This window comes from Ursus arctos, unplaced genomic scaffold (assembly GCF_023065955.2).
Source record: "Ursus arctos isolate Adak ecotype North America unplaced genomic scaffold, UrsArc2.0 scaffold_5, whole genome shotgun sequence".
NCBI classification, from domain to species: Eukaryota; Metazoa; Chordata; class Mammalia; order Carnivora; family Ursidae; genus Ursus; species Ursus arctos.
Genome location: NW_026623067.1, coordinates 60,237,962 through 60,256,154, shown reverse-complemented (window position 1 = coordinate 60,256,154; position 18,193 = coordinate 60,237,962). Strand labels below are relative to the sequence as shown.

Here is an 18,193-nt window from a genome sequence, read left to right as displayed (position 1 = left end):
GGGTCCAACATCTGCATCTATGGCTTTCTCCCATTGGTCCTCCATGACTAACGAAGTCAATTTTAAACAACACATTCTTACTTTAGATATATCAGTATCTTCAATGAGTTCTCAAAGCGGTAATGATCTCAGAAACTGTCATCTCAAATATTTGTTGAGATTCTATTATGTACCAGGAACTGACTGGGTAGGGGAGAGACAGTAGTTAACCACACAGACAAAAACCCCTGGTCCCATGGGGCTTATATCCCCTCTATTTTAACTTCTGCTCTGCCTCTTTAAGATGACTTTGTACTATGGGCTGATTTCACATGTTAATTCTTGGAGAAAATCCTATTTCTCATTTGTGACTGTTGCCATTATGTACTGTCTATAAATACAAAAAAACAGAAAACAAAAAAACAAAACCAGACAATATCCTCTATTAGGGTTTTAGAAAAGGGCAGAAAAAGATCTAATACCAGCAGGTGATTATATTGTTGGAGTCCACAGACAAAAAATGAATTTTAGATCATCCCTTGAGACACCAGAGTGGTATATTTCTGCCAGTAATTGAGAATATCGTCTTCTCCTAGAAGTAAACCCAATCGAGAGGACTTTAAATGAAAATGTTAGAGAACTGGAAAGCAACATGGGATGATGAGCTGGGGTGTGTGTTCCACAGTCTGCCTCTCCCAGTACGCAGCCCTGTAGGCAAGCTGCCCACACGGCTAGGGCTCCTCCCCTCACTTTTAAGATGACAGGGTCTGCTTAAATCCCTAAGACACGGAAAGCTGGGAAATACCAGGATTTCCCTTGAAAATAGGAACCAATCCTTACTCATCTCAATCTCCCTTACAGGGCCTCAGGCCATGCCCCACACATAAAGCCACTCCACAAATACTACTTAACCTAACACAGAACCTACTGTAACATCAGAGCGGCAGCTGAAGTCACTGATGCGCCAGATAAGATGTTTAAAAATTTGTGTTCTTTAGCTGTCGAACCCTTTAATAAGTAGCCTTGCTCACTGTGCTCCTCTCAAGAGCTGTTTGCACAGCCAAGAAATTCTTCAATGCTTGAACTGAGAGACCCTTTGCAACCTTTCCTGCACAACCCTGCAGCACCCAAGAGTTACACATCTCTTCCTTTTCCCACAACTTCCAGGCCTTCCCACTCTCCTGGCTGCTCCTCTTGCTCCGGCTTCTCTTTCTCAGTCCTCCTCCTCACTACCAGCCCCGTAAACGGCCTTCTGCAGGACACTGCTGGCCCCCTGGTTAAGTTCACTTAAATGACGTTGGTAGTGTGATCTTAAATGAGATGGCTCACAAACCCACTATGCTCCAGCCCAAACGGAGAGTAACCCGCGTGGCTCTTCGGACACCCCCGAGGATCTCTCAGTGAGAAGTCTAAAAGCAACTCTTCATCCTTCTTCCTCATGTGAAAACCTGCACTCTGCATTACTTAATTTGATGAATCGCCTTCTTTTCATCAACTGTCCACTTGTTCCACCAACTGAATTAATCAAGGACCAATCCCTGATGACTCCAACCTCTGGAATAGCCCTTAAATCCTTGCCTTTTCCACACTCCGTTGGTGAGGTCCTAACCCCTCATGTGGTCTCTTAGCCTCAAGTCTCTTTACTTAACACCTCTCTCCCAGCTATTGATACTTGCTTCTTTGTACCGTTAACCTGCAGGCATTTGTGAGTTCTCCGTACTAGAGGGTAACTTCTTTGGATATAGAAACCTTGTCCTTATTTGTCCTATTATCCCCTGTGGTAACACTGTGCTTTGCACATAATAAGTGCTCAATTAAACAGACTTTGACAATAAAGCATGGATTATCTTAAAGCAACTACACTTCCTCCCTCAAATAGCAGTTTGTTAGATAATTAAATATTTACTCTTTTACCCAGCCCATTAACAATGTTATATACACACACAGACCATACACATAGACACATGCACACACAGGATGCTCTTAACTCCTTTGAAGTCAAACTTCTAGCAATACCAAGAGATGATCTATCTCCCAAATAACTGAGACATAAATTTGTTAATATTTTTTTCCTGATCTTCCTTGAGAAAATGACAAAATGCTCAGTAACAAATGAGAAATTATTTCCAAATCTATATCTCCCAAATACCACCAAACATGGGTCATGCATCTTTCTTGCATTTTGATCCCACTGCTGTGCCTTAGTGTGGTAATTATATTACAAAGCTATTATTCGATGAAATGAAAATGGCAAAACAATTTAAACGCCTGTCTAAAAAAACTCCATTAGAATGCAATTATAAGTGAAATTACAATGGCAAAATAATTGAAATGCAAGTCTGGAAGGCACAGTTAGGAAACCATTAAAATTCTTCTGCTGAGGACTCGCAATGTTGAGGGAAACCGTATACTCCTGGGGACACATTTTTACTTCACTAAAGCAGTCAACATTTATGGAAACCTGAAAATATCTGTGCTCTGATTGTCCCACAGCATTATCTACACTTCCGGATGCCACCTAGGGGTGTGTAACATCATCAGGGTTTACAGGTTTCTGGGATAGACTGATAAGAGAACCATGGCGATGCTGTGCTTCCACTCAGGACCAAGAAGATAAAGGCACAAGGGCAAGCTCAGTTTAGATTTCCCTGCAACGTTTCCAGTATAAAAGCTAGGATATAATGGGAAAAGATTTTTGTCCTAAAATTAAGCTTCCAATTATTAAATATGTGTGTGGATGTATTTTAAAGGATCTATCTTCTTAAAATGTTCTGATTTTGCAAATTCTTCATAAATATTTTGATGCCCAGGTTTACATAGATATATCTGCTCACCAAAAGAAAAAAACAAAGACAAAACAGTGCTAGATATACAAGCGATACACTGAAATGATCAATTTGACAAAGACTAAGGACCCTCCTCTGAATCATGTTCTGTATTTTGATGGCTGAACACACCGTTGAGTCTACCAGCAAAAACATGCAAAACATGCCCCATTCCCACCCCCCCCCCCAGTCTGCTTCCACGGATCTCTCTCAGTTAAATGACTAAAAAAATAGATGCTAGGAGGAAGTCATATAAAGAAACAACTGTTAAAGAAATAAGATATAAATCCTTTTCTCATTTATGATTATCTCTGTCGCAATGTCACAGAACAGGTAGAAAATGGCATTTGGGGTACCTGGGTGGCTCAGTTGGTTAAGTGTTCAACTCTTGATTTAGGCTCAGGTCATGATCAGGGTGGTGAGATCAAGCAAGGGAAATAAGTGGGAATGTTAACTAAGCTTTGCAACAACATGAACCTTGAGGGCATGGTAACTTTATTTTTGTTTAATTTAATTATTTAATTTACTTATTTATCTTAGAGAGAAAGTGTGTGTGTGTGAGCATGTGCAAGGGGAGGGGCGGAGGGAGGGTGAGGGAGGGAGAGAATCCCAAGCAGGCTCAGAGCCCAATGTGAGAGATGTGAGATCATGACTTGAGCCAAAATCAGGTGTCAGATGCTTAACCAACTGAGCCACCCAGGTGCCCCATGGTAACTTTAAAACAAAAATCAAATCTGCTATCTAGATATTTTATAGAGAGATCATATTATTTTTACACATATAATTGAGATATTAATATGATTTGAAAGAGACTTTTAAATCATATGAGGAAGTTTTTCCAGTTTAGGTGCAAAAGTATGAACTTTGAAAACGATAGAAAAAGTCATCTAGAGAAAATTCTATGAGTAAGATAAGAATCTATTCCATGAATAAATTCTATGAGATAAACAAGCAAACATACACATAGATTATAGAAAAAAAAATTAGCAGGGTCCCCAAAGTATTTAAATCATAGTATCATACATAAAATTTGAAATTTGAAATCACATTTGTCAGAGTTTTATAGAATTAACCTCTATATTTAGAAAAGTACTCAAATAGGTTTTCATATAATAGCTTTATTAGCTTCCAAGGGCATATCTTTGGAAGTTAATAAAGGAGAAACCAATAAAACATTTATAATATTATAAGTTAAAATCTATTGCTCTAACTTTGAAATGCATAAAGATATAAGTTGGATTAATGGGTGGATAGATGATAAAGAAAATATGGTATCAAATGTTAGCTATAGGATCCAGGTGGTGGATATATATGGGCATCCTTGTACAATATTTTTTTTCTTTTGTATGTTCAAAATTTTTCATAATAAAGCGTTGGGGAAAAAATGCAGTGCTCTGGATGAAAAGTATTTACTCTATTTGTTAACTGTGCTCAACAAATAATCCAGGTTCAGAATTTGTCTCACTGAGGCAGGGCACTCACCTAGCCATCCGGATCCTGAATTTGGAATGCATAGGTCTGTCTCAGCGCTGGGCAACACGAAGCCAACAACAAACACCTCCACACCGTCCGCCATCAGGGCCATGCCCAGGACGAAGAAAAGGGCCCACTGGAAACGGCCGTGACCACACTCTTGGATTATCAGCTCATACTGCTGGGCTAGTTCTTCTTCATCAGCTTTCCTCTCTGACTCCAGCTCCTGCCGGTCCTTGTGCACATCCCCCTTAGGCTGCCCCACTGACACAATGCTGTCCTTCCCTTGGTTCATACTGGGGATGCCCTGATACTCCCCTTCATAGATTTCATCTTCTTCATCATGACCCTCGGTAGCTTCACTGGAGCCTTCATCATCATTGGCGTCCCCATCATAGGTCTCTCCCGATGGGTAATAGTCATCATTCTCTTCATCTTGGAATCGACTGTAGGACCTCTGCGTGTATTCATCCTGGGCCCGGTCCACTGCCTGACTCACCTTCTTTACTGTTTGTTTCTTCACCTCTCGGGCAATGTCCTTGGCACCCTTCATCAGTGAAGTCCTATCCTTGTAAGAGTCTTCCATCTTCTCTCAACCAATGGCCAACGCGAAGACGGGAATTCTTCAGACTCTGATCAGTGGTTCGGCCCTGACTGCATCATCCACTTTGGGGTCAAAACAGAACTGCAAAAGAAGAAAAACCACACGAAATATTTATTATTCCTTTCTTGTCTTTTTTTACCATTTATTTCTTGGTCTCTTTTCACTGCCCCTCAGACTAAGACACAGAAATAGCTTTTCCTTTCTTTGATCTCACTGTCCACATGCACACTGGATGCTGGTTCTCTGCTCAGGTGTGATCAGCGCTTGCAATACTTATCAGTTTCACTGTTGTTAATTATTATTATTTGGTGTTTAAGAAACTCTGTCCCCTGGGAACTTTAATAGAATACACAGGCATTCCCCAGAGAGTAAAACAGGACATCTGGCCCCTCTGAAAGCACATCTAACACATTTGAAAGTGTTATAAAGATATACTCTGATTGAGAAAAATAGTATTGCTCAGAGACATGCACACACTGCAAAGGCAAATATATATGTATATTTGTAAAATGCATTTCCCCTCTACTTTCACTATATCTCCTTCCAATAAATAAGAAAGACTCATATGGCACCCAAAACTGCAATAGAATATTTCAACCCCCTAGCATAACCCCCCAGTATAACCGTCATATTAGTAGGAAATGGGTAGAGTTCATCAAATGATTTCAGATTCCTTTGATAAACATTGGATAAAACATGTGGTTAGTCTAGTCGGGGTCTGTCCTTTCAGAGGTCACCCCCAGACCAGCAGGGACAGGTAAGCCACATGCCATGTGCCTTCACAACCCCATCCTGTAAGTACTCCAAGCTTTGTCTCTACCTTCTTCATCTCTGGACACACGCACACCCCTTGTCCCACTGCCACTCCAGTAAACTGCTGTCTTGGATACCAGAGTCATGGGTCTCCTGTAACCCACCATTTGGTTTTCTTTCTCACTGAGAGAGCCCTATGTCTTGGCTCACATGAGGGCTGAACACATGGTAACTGATCTTTCACTTGTCCACTGAGCTGTCTCCTCTGGTGGCCCACCATTGTAGAGAGATGATATAAAGGTGAGAGAGTCCTCCTCTATCATGAACTTCCCAAGCTCTACTCTGTGGCAGTGTTGCAAACATGAGTTACATAATAACCATTTCTACCTTCTTTTCGTATCCAGTATAAAATACTTGATAAGTAGCTATACAAACATACACTTAAACGGCTCATTCAGACATCACAAACAAACCCAGCAATAAAGACAAAAAGGTATTTGTTTGCAAACAGACTGTGCATCGTTCCCACTGAATAACTGCAAATGCCCAGGAGGCACACAGAAGCATGGTTCTGCAAGGCCTGTGTTTTGGAAGACAGCAAAATGAAATTAAAATAAACATGTGATTACAAGCCTTTTTGCCAAATGTCTTAATGGAAGGTTTTTATGTTTGTTCTTTTCCTTTTTCTCTTCTTTCATTCTTTTCTCTTTCTTTCTTTCTCTCTTTCTCTCTTCCTTCCTCCCTTCCTTTTCCTTTTCCTTCTTTTCCTTTTCCTTTTCCTTTTCCTTCCTTCCCTCCCTCCGTCCCTCCCTCCCTCTGGAGAGCTAAGAGTCAGGGGAAAGGAGAGCTGGGAGGACCCATGAGCTGAGTAAGAAAAGATGAGCAGGCAGCTGGAAAAGAGTTTGAGGATGGAGGCTTAGAGACTCAAATGATATTCCTCTATTTCAGGGTGAATCACTGAGTTACACCACATTATATGTGCCAGACATCATTTTAATAAAAAAAAATGTTTGATTTTGTGTGTACTCAATGCCAGACATTGTGCCAAGAACTTTATATACATTTTTAATTCTTTTATTTAATCCTTACTTCAATCCTCAATTCAAAATAGATTTTATAGTCTCCATTATACAGGTGGGAAGATTAAGGCTTATTGAGATTAAATAACTGGCCCAGGGTCACAAAGCTCATTAGCAGAGACGCTGGCACTCCAGCCCAGATGTGTCTGACCCCAAAGACTTGCCCCTTACCCCTCTCTGCTTTACCCAGTGCTCTTGCTAAGGTCTTAGTAAATGCAGTAACAGTCCTCCTGGTCATTCTGGTACCTTGGTTTCCTACACAAAAATTGTTTTATAGTCTTTTGCCTAAATCTGTCTTATCTTCACTCATGATAGGCTTTATATAGATAATAATTCCAAAAAATGGTCTTGTTTGTTCAGATAAACCATCCCAACATGGTGCTGTACTTCAAAAGATAATCCTGTAGTCATTCTAAACAAGATGTCAGTGGGCAAGAAGGGCAGGAAAGAAGGCAAAGCAATGAACCTCCGACCACCTCCAGTCAAGTCCAGCTGCCTGTTCTCCGTAATGCAAGACGGTGTACTTCTCCATGAAATAAGGATAATGACATACCACCTCACAGTGCTGTGAGGATTAATAAGTGGTGGTTATGCTGTGTCCAGGAGAAAATGTGACATGTATTAAGTGATTTTAATTCAGATTCCCCAGAAACAGAACCCATGATAAGGAGTCAGGTGCAAACCATTTATTAAGAGGAGTTGGTAAAGGAGGGGACAACTGAGGCAGGACGGGCAGTTTTAGGCAGGGTCCTGGGGGGAGGCAGGCTTCAGCCTCCACTCAGAGTTATTCCCACTCAAGGCAAAGGTGCGGGGCTTTCACGCTCCCACTCCCACCCATTGTTAGCTAAGGGCCACCCAGGATGAAGATGGACTATGGTCACTTCTGACTCTCTGCATCCAAAGCTAAGCAGCTCCCGGGGCTCAAGGACGGTCCTCTGAAGGGGTACAGGTGCTGGCTGGTGGAAGCAAAGGCCCCTGGAGCCAGGGGAGGAAAGCAGAGACAATGAAGAGGGTCCAAGAGTATCTAGGCAGGGCATTCACAGGATCTGCTACAATAAGGGTTTAACGACTACTTGTTTAGATGCCCTGCTAATCATGCTAAGCAGTAGGACCCACAGCTGATTAAAACCTGTATTTACAGAAGTGGCTCTTACAACCGAATAATATTTACAGCACAGTTTATCGGATATATTTAATGACATGCACAAATCAGCTCTATTTCCATGTGTGTGCCAATCATTTTGCACAAATAATAATTTATACACATAAAAGAGAGTTATTCTCACAAAACAGATTTTCAGTTCTTTTTTTTTCCTTTGATGATTGATGCCACACAGCATATACTCACTCACACCATATATGATATCAAAATCATCCTACATGTGTTCCCATCATGCACAACCCTCCCCAGCACACACACAGCTGTTTCTCTCAGTTTCCCCACACTGTCCCCAAACCTCCAGTCCTTCCTTCTGCTTTACCCCTCATCAGCACCATCATCAAAAGATCTGGGATAGGTCCTCCTCACCAAAATGTTCCAGAATCTTCTGGATGCTGGGAGAGTCCATCATTTTAATAACTGTATTTATGCAGCTTTGAAGCCATTGTGCACAGAGTAATGACAATAGCTGGCCCATTATTACGTCGGCCCTAGGCACTATCACAAAACAGGAATCTTAACAACGGTCATACGCTTTTTAAATCTCCATTTTACAGATAGGAAAACCGAAATCTGTCCAGTAAGAATTCACACCTACACAAGCCTACTCCAAAGCCCAACCACTTAGACTACATCTACCAGCAATTAGTAGAAATGGGAGCCCATGAGGGTAACAGAGATCTGAAACTGCAGAATTGGGGAAGAAGACAGCCCCACCTCCCATGCCTGGATGACAGAAACCCCCAAAAGTCCTTGCAGGTCTCTAGCATGTTGGGTTTGGGGGAAGGAGCTCATTACCTAACAACCTTCTTTGCCTCCTAAGTTCGGATCTAACAGAGACATTCAACAGAGGAGACAAATGGTGATCAGTTACACCAGCTGATGGAGAATTGTGCCCACACTTTATCCCGGATGCCACACCTTCTTCCCAGTCATGGGACTCTGCACCATGCAGGACTCCTTCCTGGAGAGAAGGCTGTCCAGGGAGCTTCCCATGCTGCAGGAGTAGCAGACCTAGGGAAGCACCTCCATGGGAGCTGAGGCCAGCAGGCCAAAGTCTTTTCCCCAGTTTGCAGAGAAATTGCTCCTTCTTTCTTGGGGGGGAGTGAGGGTATGTGCATGGTGGGAAAGGGAGAAGCTACAAGTGTTTTTCCCACATCTGTCTCTCCTGGGGAGCAGTGGAAATCCCTGTACCTGAATGGAAGTTGAGAAGAGGGAATAATGTTTCACCTTAAGTCAGTGCTATATAATTTGGTCAGGACTATAACAGCACACACCAGCCACCCCAATGAGAGCCTTATCACTTTCCATCTCTTAGGAGATAGAACATAAAACTAATTATATGTGATGACATTATAGTAATGTCACAAAATAGAGCTTCATTAAAATAAAAGGGCAATGACATGAACATTAAAATTTGCAACAAGTCCAGAAATATTTTGAGGGACTCTATAATGCATTAGTCCAAACTAATACACATTTTAGTCTATGATTCGTGTCAGAAAGAAAGGCAATACTTAGTAGCCACCACCCACATTGGAAGTAGGGCTGATTGTAAACAACTAGATACCTCTTTATTAAGGCTGTTTCACATGTCCAAAGATAACGATTTTTTTAAAAAAAAGGCTTAAGATCTATTTCATTGAGGTACAATTTATATTGAATAAAATGCTCTGGTGATTATTAAAAGAACATAGTCCAATAGACACAGTGCACAACACCAGATAGATTATGAAGATGCTTATTCTGGCAGAAAACATTGGTTGAAATGCTTAGTCAGCACAGGTTTGAAACCTCTGGACCTTAAGTAACTGTCAACAAAAAAGATCAGCATATCCAAGCTCTGGACTTCGGTGGAGAAAAATGAGACGATGGACATGGCCTTGTAGGAGCTCTAAGTACTATGTAAGAATGTCTACACTGCTACTTCATATAGCCTAACCTTGTGTAATAGAAACACTGTCTGAAGGTGACTGGAGTTAAAATGCAGAAATGTATATCTGCAGTGAGAGAGCATTCTGAAAAGAAGCTTTGGGGAGGGAGGAGAGGACGTCTGAGATAAAGGAATATATACAGACCCATCATCCCAGCCTGTCCAAATCTTTGACATAAGACTTTTATTTAAGGATGCCGCTTGTCCTCCAAACCTTTAAACTTATGTGTAAATATGTGTCAAATTAAAAAAAAAATCTAAATTCTAACATTATTAAAAAATTATTATCTATTAAAAAATACCATAAAACTCACTAATTAGAATTGAGAGAAGCAAGATGAAAGGCAGAAATTCTACATTAAAATAATATTTTTAAATAAATACAATATTTCAAGTCTATTAAAAATTGAAATTAAGTTTACAAAATGTTATCTTTTATGAGATATTTGCTACAAAAATGAAGAGTATTTACCATATCTGCATATTTTTAAGTAATGCCATTGAGAGAGCCTGGAAATTTTGATTTTAAGTATATTAACATTCTTTTTATGCAATTTTTAAAAAGATTTTATTTATTTATTTGACACACAGAGAGAGAGCTTAAGCAGAGAGAGAGGGAGAAGCAGGCTCCCTGTTGAGCAGAGAGACCAACACATGGAGCTCAATCCCAGGACCCTGGAATCACAACTGGAGCAGAAGGCAGACACTTTACCGACTGAGCCACCCAGGTGCCCCCTTTTTGTGAAATTTTGACACAATTAATTTGTTCTATGGAGAATAGCTCTCCTAAACCAGGGCAAGCTGGCCTCAGCAACTGCTGAAAGCTCCACCCACTCCACATCAGTGGAGTCTACAGGCCTATTCAAATAACAAAACTGTTTAGGTATATGAACTTTTCTGAAGGTCCTAGACCTCTTCATAGAACAATATTCTCAAGTGAATCAAAGTGAGCAATATTCTGTTGAAGAAGTGTCTGAATTTAATTTAGTATGTACAGCAATATTCTTTCTGAGTATAAAACTAAAACATCCTTAAGAAATAATTGGAAAATTCAGAAAGTTACAAAGAATAAAATAAAAACCATATGCATTTCTACCACCCAGAGATCCCCACTCTTACCAATTAGTAATTCTAATTCCAGTCTTTAGACTGTGCAGATGCTTCTGCATATTATTCCTTTAGATCATACCGTACATTTGGATTTGAAGCCCTTCTCAGATTATTCTATTATCTCTCAGTCTTCAGGTATGAATTTTCCCATTCACTGGGTTAGTAGACTATCTCAAATAGTGCAGGCCTTCATTACAGGTTTAGTAATTCTTGGCTATGAACATACCTTCTACAGCAGTGGCTCTCAACGAGTGGTCTGGGGTTTCCCAGGAAACCCTAAAGACCAGTCAAGGAATCTGCGAGGTCAAAATAATTTTCATAATAGAAAAAATGTTACTTGAGGTTTTCACTTGCATTTTTGAGTGTACAGTGGCATTTTCCAAAGGCTACATGTGTGGTGACATCATTACTCTAAGGGTTAATGAAATGTGTACTTGCAGTTTCTTGTGTCTTAAAATTAAGTTTCTTGGATTTAGTTTCTAATGTGGTAAATACCAATAGGTATAACCAACAATAGTTATGGAGACTAGACCAAATTCAGAATTATGGTTCTAGAGGAATCTTCTGCTTGAATCTGGAGTTATAGAGGTTTTCCTTGAGAGGTTTTTTTTTGTTTTTTTTTGTTGTTTTTTTTTTCCAGTAGGGTTTTGAGTTTGCCCCTGCTTGAGCCCCAAAGGGTTCACAAAAGTCTGAACTAGCTTTTCTACCAGTAGCTCAGCTCTGGATTTCCGTATTTGCAGAGATACTGATAAGCTCAGGGTTTCCTTCTCAGGTGGAAATCCCAGCCTTGTTTAGGGCAAGCTAGTTGTGGACTGTCTTTTCTTCCAGGTGGAGATAGGCAGTGTGCTCCTGGCTCCCGGCCTACCTGCTGACCATGCCCTGGTCACAACTTAGAAGGCACAGTGTCATCTCCCACACACTGCTATGTCTGCACTTTCCATTTCTGGGACCTGACAATTTCTTTTTCTTTCTTTTGAGGTCAGCTATTTATTATCAAAATAATATTTTGATATATCATCCATGTATGTGAAATAGGGTTTAGCATGTGCTCAATCTACCATCTTCACCCACAGGTTAGCACTTTTATAACCTGCTTTAATCATACATTTTATATTTAAATTTTCTCATACTTTTAAATATTCTTCTACCACTTTTATTTATGGTATACTATAATTCATTTAACCTATCTCCTATCATTGGACATTTAGGTTATTTCTACTATTTTAGTATTATTAATAATGTGATGAGGCACACCTTTGTGGTAGATCTTACTGAGAATTCATGAGGTCAAAGGAAGAACCTAGTTTTGATGATTTTTATATATAATATCACACTGTCCTTCAGAAAGGCTGTGACAATTTATAACTTCCAGAAGCCTGTAGGAGAGCCCCTATTTCCTTGTGTTCTCACCTATGCTGAAATTACAGAAAAATGATGTTTTATCAATTTTTTAAAAGATTTTATTTATTTATTTATTTATTTATTTATTTATTTGAGAAAGAGAGAGAGATGAGAGCATGAACAGGTGGAGGGGTAGAGGGAGAGGGAGAAGCAGGCTCCCCGCTGAGCAAGGAGCCCGATGCGGACTCAATTCCAGGACCCTGAGATCATGACCTGAGCTGAAGGCAGACGCCCAACTGACTGAGCCACCTAGGTGCCCCAAATGATGTTTTATCATTTTAAGTTGCATGTGATTACCAGTGAAATTGAACATCTCTTTCCTTGTGAAATCTTTTATCTTTTGCCCATTTTTGTATTGAGGTTTACACAGTGGGTTTAATGTGGCCCCCCCAAAGACACAACCATGTCCTAACCCCCCAAATCTATGAATGTGACATTTTTGGAAAAGAGTCGATTAAATTGATGATCTTGAAATGAGATCATCCTGGATTCTCTGGGTGGGCCCTAAATCCAATGGCAAGCGTCCTTTTAAGACACAGAAGAGAGAAGACACAGACACAGAAGTAAAGCCATGAGAAAATAAAGGCAGAGATTATGGAGTCACAGGCCAAGGAATGCCCAGAAACACCAGAAACGGGAAGTGGCAAGGAGGAACTGATTGTCCCCTCAGGAGAGAGGGCAGCCCTGCACCACCTTGAGCTGTGAGAATAGCCGTTTCTGTGTTTCAAGCCACCCAGTGTGGTAATTTATTAAGCAGCCCCAAGAAAAGAACACAAGATCTGTTTCTTATTGAATTTTAAGAACTGTTTATATATAACTTCTTTTGTCATACATGTTGTAACTACCTCATCTATGGTGTTTTTGCCAGGCAAGTCTACTGACTATTTTTATAGTCTGTTTAAAGTGTTCTTCCTTCATGTTTTTGCCTTCAGTAGTGTATTAAAGGCCCTCCTCAAGTTTCAAAAATTTGGCCATATTTGTTTTAACTCATTTGAGTTTCATTGTTTAATGTGTAGTTCTGGAATTTATTTTGCTATATTGTACAAGGAAGGGATTTTTACAAATGAATAAGCAAATATTCCAGGAACATTTATTAAAATGCCCCTTTTATGAGAGACAAAATTCCCACGTATATTAGTCTCTCTTCAGTTTTGAATTCTGCTACATTTGTTATGTTTATCTCCTATTGCCCTCATACCATTTGGCCTTAATTTTTTTAATCATTTTGTTATAAATGTAATATCTATTAGTGCATGTACTCCTCAGGACTCATCCTTTGCAAATATTTATTTGCATCCCATCTAATTTGTCTTCCAAATGAACTTTAGAATTTCTTAGTCATTTTCCAAGAAAATTTTCATTAGAATTTTAACTAGAATTGAACTAAGTTTGCATTTCAGAAGAACTAGAAGTCTTAAAATAGTCATCCTATCCAAAAATATATCTTTACATTTATTCAAGTCTTCTTTTACGTAACTCAGTGTAGTTTAGACATTTTCTTCATATTGTGCCAGTTATTTAATGAACAAGATGCATACACACATATATAAATATATCTATTTTAAATTTTTTAATTCATTTGTGTATTTGTTTATTGCTTTCTCAGAACCATGATATACACTCTGGCCACAAAGTTTAGCGTCTGTCAGATCGATTCATGGGCAGGAGGTATGCTCTCTCCCACAGTAAAACATTGGCCTCAGTGGGAAGGGAACTCACTGAATTTCAATCATGCAGCAGAGCAGATGAGATGCAAGTGCTGGGTCAGGCTTGCTTATGGAAACTTCAGGAAGGGAAGCCTCTGAACCACCCTGACAGTCCCAGCTCAGCTGTCCTCTCTAGACCCTTCTATGCACCTGGCCCATCTCTGATCAAGTCTTAAAAGGAGCAACACTGCGGGAGAATTGGGAAGCAGACTCAGAGTGTCTTCAGTGGCGCCCAGAACAAGTACAGTATCCTGGATTCCCGTCCCAAAGTAGCTAGCAGGATGCCATCACCCCTTGGGGAAACCAGATGCCTAAGGAGCATCAAAGCAATCTGTGTTATTAGGCATAATCACCTACAAATCTGTCATACACAAACCTACTCTTAAATAAGAGTGAGATAGTCTCTTCCACAAAATGACCAAAGACCTTCTGGCAGATGAGTCCCCTGGCATCAAACACAGGCTGCCAGATTGGAAATGGACCATCTGGGGATGCGGTAATAACCACTTAGTGTGAATGCGGTCAGTTCTGCTCCTTTCACTAGGACTTATGAATCATGGGAAGGAAACTTGAAAAGGAAATGCATTCCTTCCCAGAAGCACATGCGTTAACAAAAAGGCTTTCAAGACCTGAGAAGAACGTAAGGAAAGAGCAACTTCCCTCAACAATTCTTATCTCCTCTGGGATTAAAAAAGGGCCCCCAAAAGATCCAATCATTCATTGAAGAAGTATATATTAAGCACCTACTATATGCCAGGCACTCGTCTAGGAGCTGCTAGGAGCTGAATATAGGAGACTGAGCAAAACACACAAAGTCCCTGGTGGTGTGGAGCTTTCTTTCCAATGACAAGACAGGTAACAAACAAATATATAATTTCATGTAGTGGTAAGGCTACAAATAAAAATAAAGAAGGGGGGGCGCCTGGGTGGCACAGCGGTTAAGCACCTGCCTTCGGCTCAGGGCGTGATCCTGGCGTTATGGGATCGAGCCCCACATCAGGCTCTTCCGCTATGAGCCTGCTTCTTCCTCTCCCACTCCCCCTGGCTGTCTCTATCTCTGTCGAATAAATAAATAAAATCTTTAAAAAAAAATAAAGAAAGAAGGGTAGGAAGTTGGACCAGTGCTGTCCCACAGAATTCTCTGTGATGATGGAGATGTTCTAGGTCTGTGCTATCCAGTAAAAATTGGGCAAAAATTTAAATCTAAATAACCGCACCTGACTAGTTGCTACCCTATTGGACATGGTAGGGTTAGGGTGTGCAGGAGGGTCTGCTATTCTAAGAGCAGTGGTCTGGGTGAGAGCCTCTGAACAGAGGAAAATTGAATAGAAGCCTGATTAAGGCCAGGGCCATAAGCCAGGCTGCTCTCCAGGGGCTCAGAGCTTTCCAGACACAGGAGCAGCAAGAAATAGCCTCAGGTGGAGAAAGGCAAGGAGGCCAGGGGCCTGAGTAGAGTCAGGGAGGGGCAACAAGGAAAGTGACTAGGGACAGATTATCAAGGACTTCAAGGCCACAGTGAGGACTTTGGGTTTTACTCAAGGTATGATGGGTTTAAGGTAGGAAATCTAAAAGAAGGTAGCTTAATAAAACCCTATTTATGTAAACATTGGAAACACTTTCTTTTCTTTTGCTGTATCTTATTAGCCCTGTTTTCACAACTGTTCCATTCTTTGTTCAGACTATAATCATCTGATAATGAATAGGACAACTTCAAAATAAAGGCAGCATTTATTAAATGTTTTTAAGGACAAGTTTGAGGAAGGAGGAGAACAGTTGGAAGAAAAGTTCCTGAGAACAGACAAAGCAATCAAGAGAAAAATCCAACCCTCAGATGTACCAAGTAAGCACTTAATAAGGACCTATGATCAGTTACCCTTCTTCTCCATATTCACTCAATCTCACATCAGAGCTACTATAAAATGAGACTAATTTGTTCCCTCTGCTTGCCCATCACTGGAATTAGAAGAGAAAGAAGTGGACACAGGCAATTTATAACTTAGATAGTCATATCTTACATATTTAAAAGTTGGCTAGGGAGCCAAATACTGGTGTCAGGCAATTACTTATATGCAAAGACAGAACACTACAAGAGTCATGTAATGCACACACTATCTCAGTGGAATAAACACCTGGTTATTCCTACAGTGGTAACAGAAACTCCACAACATCCCTTGAGCAAACAGGTGTCCTCAACATATTAAAATGACCTAAATGATTAGACATAAACAGTGGTCTTGTAAGTCAAACACACACCTGGGTTCCAATCCTGCTTTTGTCCCTTGCTACCTTTGTGACACTAGGCAAGTCATTTACAGTCTACAATCATCAATTACATTACTTATAAAATGCAAAATAAAAGTCCTGTTCAGAGGATTACATAAAATAGCATCAAAGGCAACCCTAGGCACATGGTATTTCCTCAGTCCAATGCCAGTGTACTTGAAATTAAAGAAGTATAAAAGGATGTCATTTATAAATACAATTCACAGTCCAGCAGCGATCATGCTGGCAATTTCCATTTCTGAAAGGAAAAATGACCATTAATCATAGGTTGGCGCTGCGCTTCCCTCGCCAGGAACCAGGCTGGGGAGTCACGAAGCACAGTGCTCTTTCGGGAGAGACTCGCGAGGTGTTTATGGCTGTTGCTGAGATACACACCCTGAGGTCTGGCTGCAAGGAAAGCTCTAAGAGGAATGTCTATTTGTCTGCTTGTCTTTTCTGAGCTCATCAGGCAATGTGATTAGTATACTTGGAGTTTTCATGCAATTTGAAGGCAGAGCTAGATTGATCAAATCTGCCTCATTCATATTATTACATGGATAACAGAAAAATACTTTCTCCTGGACCTCAGGTAACTCCCTTCATGTCTACAGCAGAAAGGAACAGACTCCCCCAGGCTTGCCCTATTCTCGCCTTAAGGTCTACAAATGGCATATTTTCTCTTTCTACTTTGCCCATGTTTTACTTCATAAATACTTTCTTTTGCAAGCTGCCAAGGGCATGGCTACAAGAGCAGCTGCCTTTGTTTACTTCAGCACCTCTGAGCACGTGATAAAACCCCCAGAGCTTGATCCCCAGGGATGCTCTTCTCATTGTTCCCTTTGCTTGTGGCCTCTACAAGGAAGGCACCGGAGACTTCCTGAACACATCTACCAGCGCTCTGTGGCTAAATGCACGTGCAGCTTTGAGACCGAGGTGTTGTAGTAGTGTGAGGCGTGATCTGCAAAGCAAAAGAATGGAGTGTTCGTGGATTCAGTGTACCATCCGCTGCCCAAGGCTCTCTCTCTTTTTTCCCAAACTGGTTATTTTTTTTTCTTTTTTAAGTTTTGTTTTGTTTTTATTTAAACTCCAGTTAGTTAACATACAGTGTTGTATTTAGTTTCAGGTATACAATATAGTGATTCCACACTTCCATGCATTACCTGGTGCTTGTCAGAATAAGTGTCCTCCTTAATCTCCATCACCTATTTCACCCATCCCCTCATCTACCTTCCCTCTGGTAACCTTCAGTTCCTTCTCTATATAAGAGTCTAGGACTCTCTTGCTGCAAGATAATGCTGCGAGATCAAGGTAGCCACTGAAGAATGGGTGCCCTCCTCTCTCTTCCAACAAAACCTTCTCCTTTGCTGCCATTGTGGAAAGGAGCTGCTCGATAATTTACACAGGACATATACATAAATGGCCAGGGTGTTCCTAAAGTACTCCTCCCTTCCCTGACCTATTTTTTATTTTAACGCCTTAGTCCAAGGAAATGGGGAAATCATGGAATTCCAAGCTCACTAATTGGGTTGCTAAGTTAAATACTGGGGGACAAGAGGGACTTCTTGGTTTCAAACCTCTTGAGTGGACTACTGAATATTCTACCAATGTATGAGAACAGATCTGGGCCTAGAGCAACAGTCACAGGGAAGTCGATTTCCTCTATCCACCCCACCAGACTACTAGTTCTTTAAAAGAAGAGACTGTTTGGGTTCATCTCATATCCTTAGTCCCCAAGGCAATCCCAGGCACTCATTCAACTAACAGCTACTTTCACCTACTCAATAGTAGAGTCTGGACTCTCCCTAGACTCCGTGCATAGAGAAATTAAAGGCACAGGTGCTCACCATCAAGGAATTTTCCATTTAGTGGAACATCCAAGCACTAAACAGATAATTGTCTTATAATGTAA

At 40.6% G+C, this 18,193-nt stretch overlaps 1 protein-coding gene across 1 annotated transcript in view; it reads right to left on the bottom strand.

Moving 5' to 3' along the window:
* SV2C (synaptic vesicle glycoprotein 2C) overlaps nucleotides 1–18,193 on the bottom strand; it is a 437,234-nt gene that overhangs the window by 149,546 nt on the left and 269,495 nt on the right. The window contains exon 3 of the mRNA XM_048220957.2: nucleotides 4,287–4,962. Coding sequence (XP_048076914.2) covers nucleotides 4,287–4,863 — 577 coding nt within the window. The 5' untranslated portion in view covers nucleotides 4,864–4,962. The remainder of the gene's footprint in view (nucleotides 1–4,286; nucleotides 4,963–18,193) is intronic.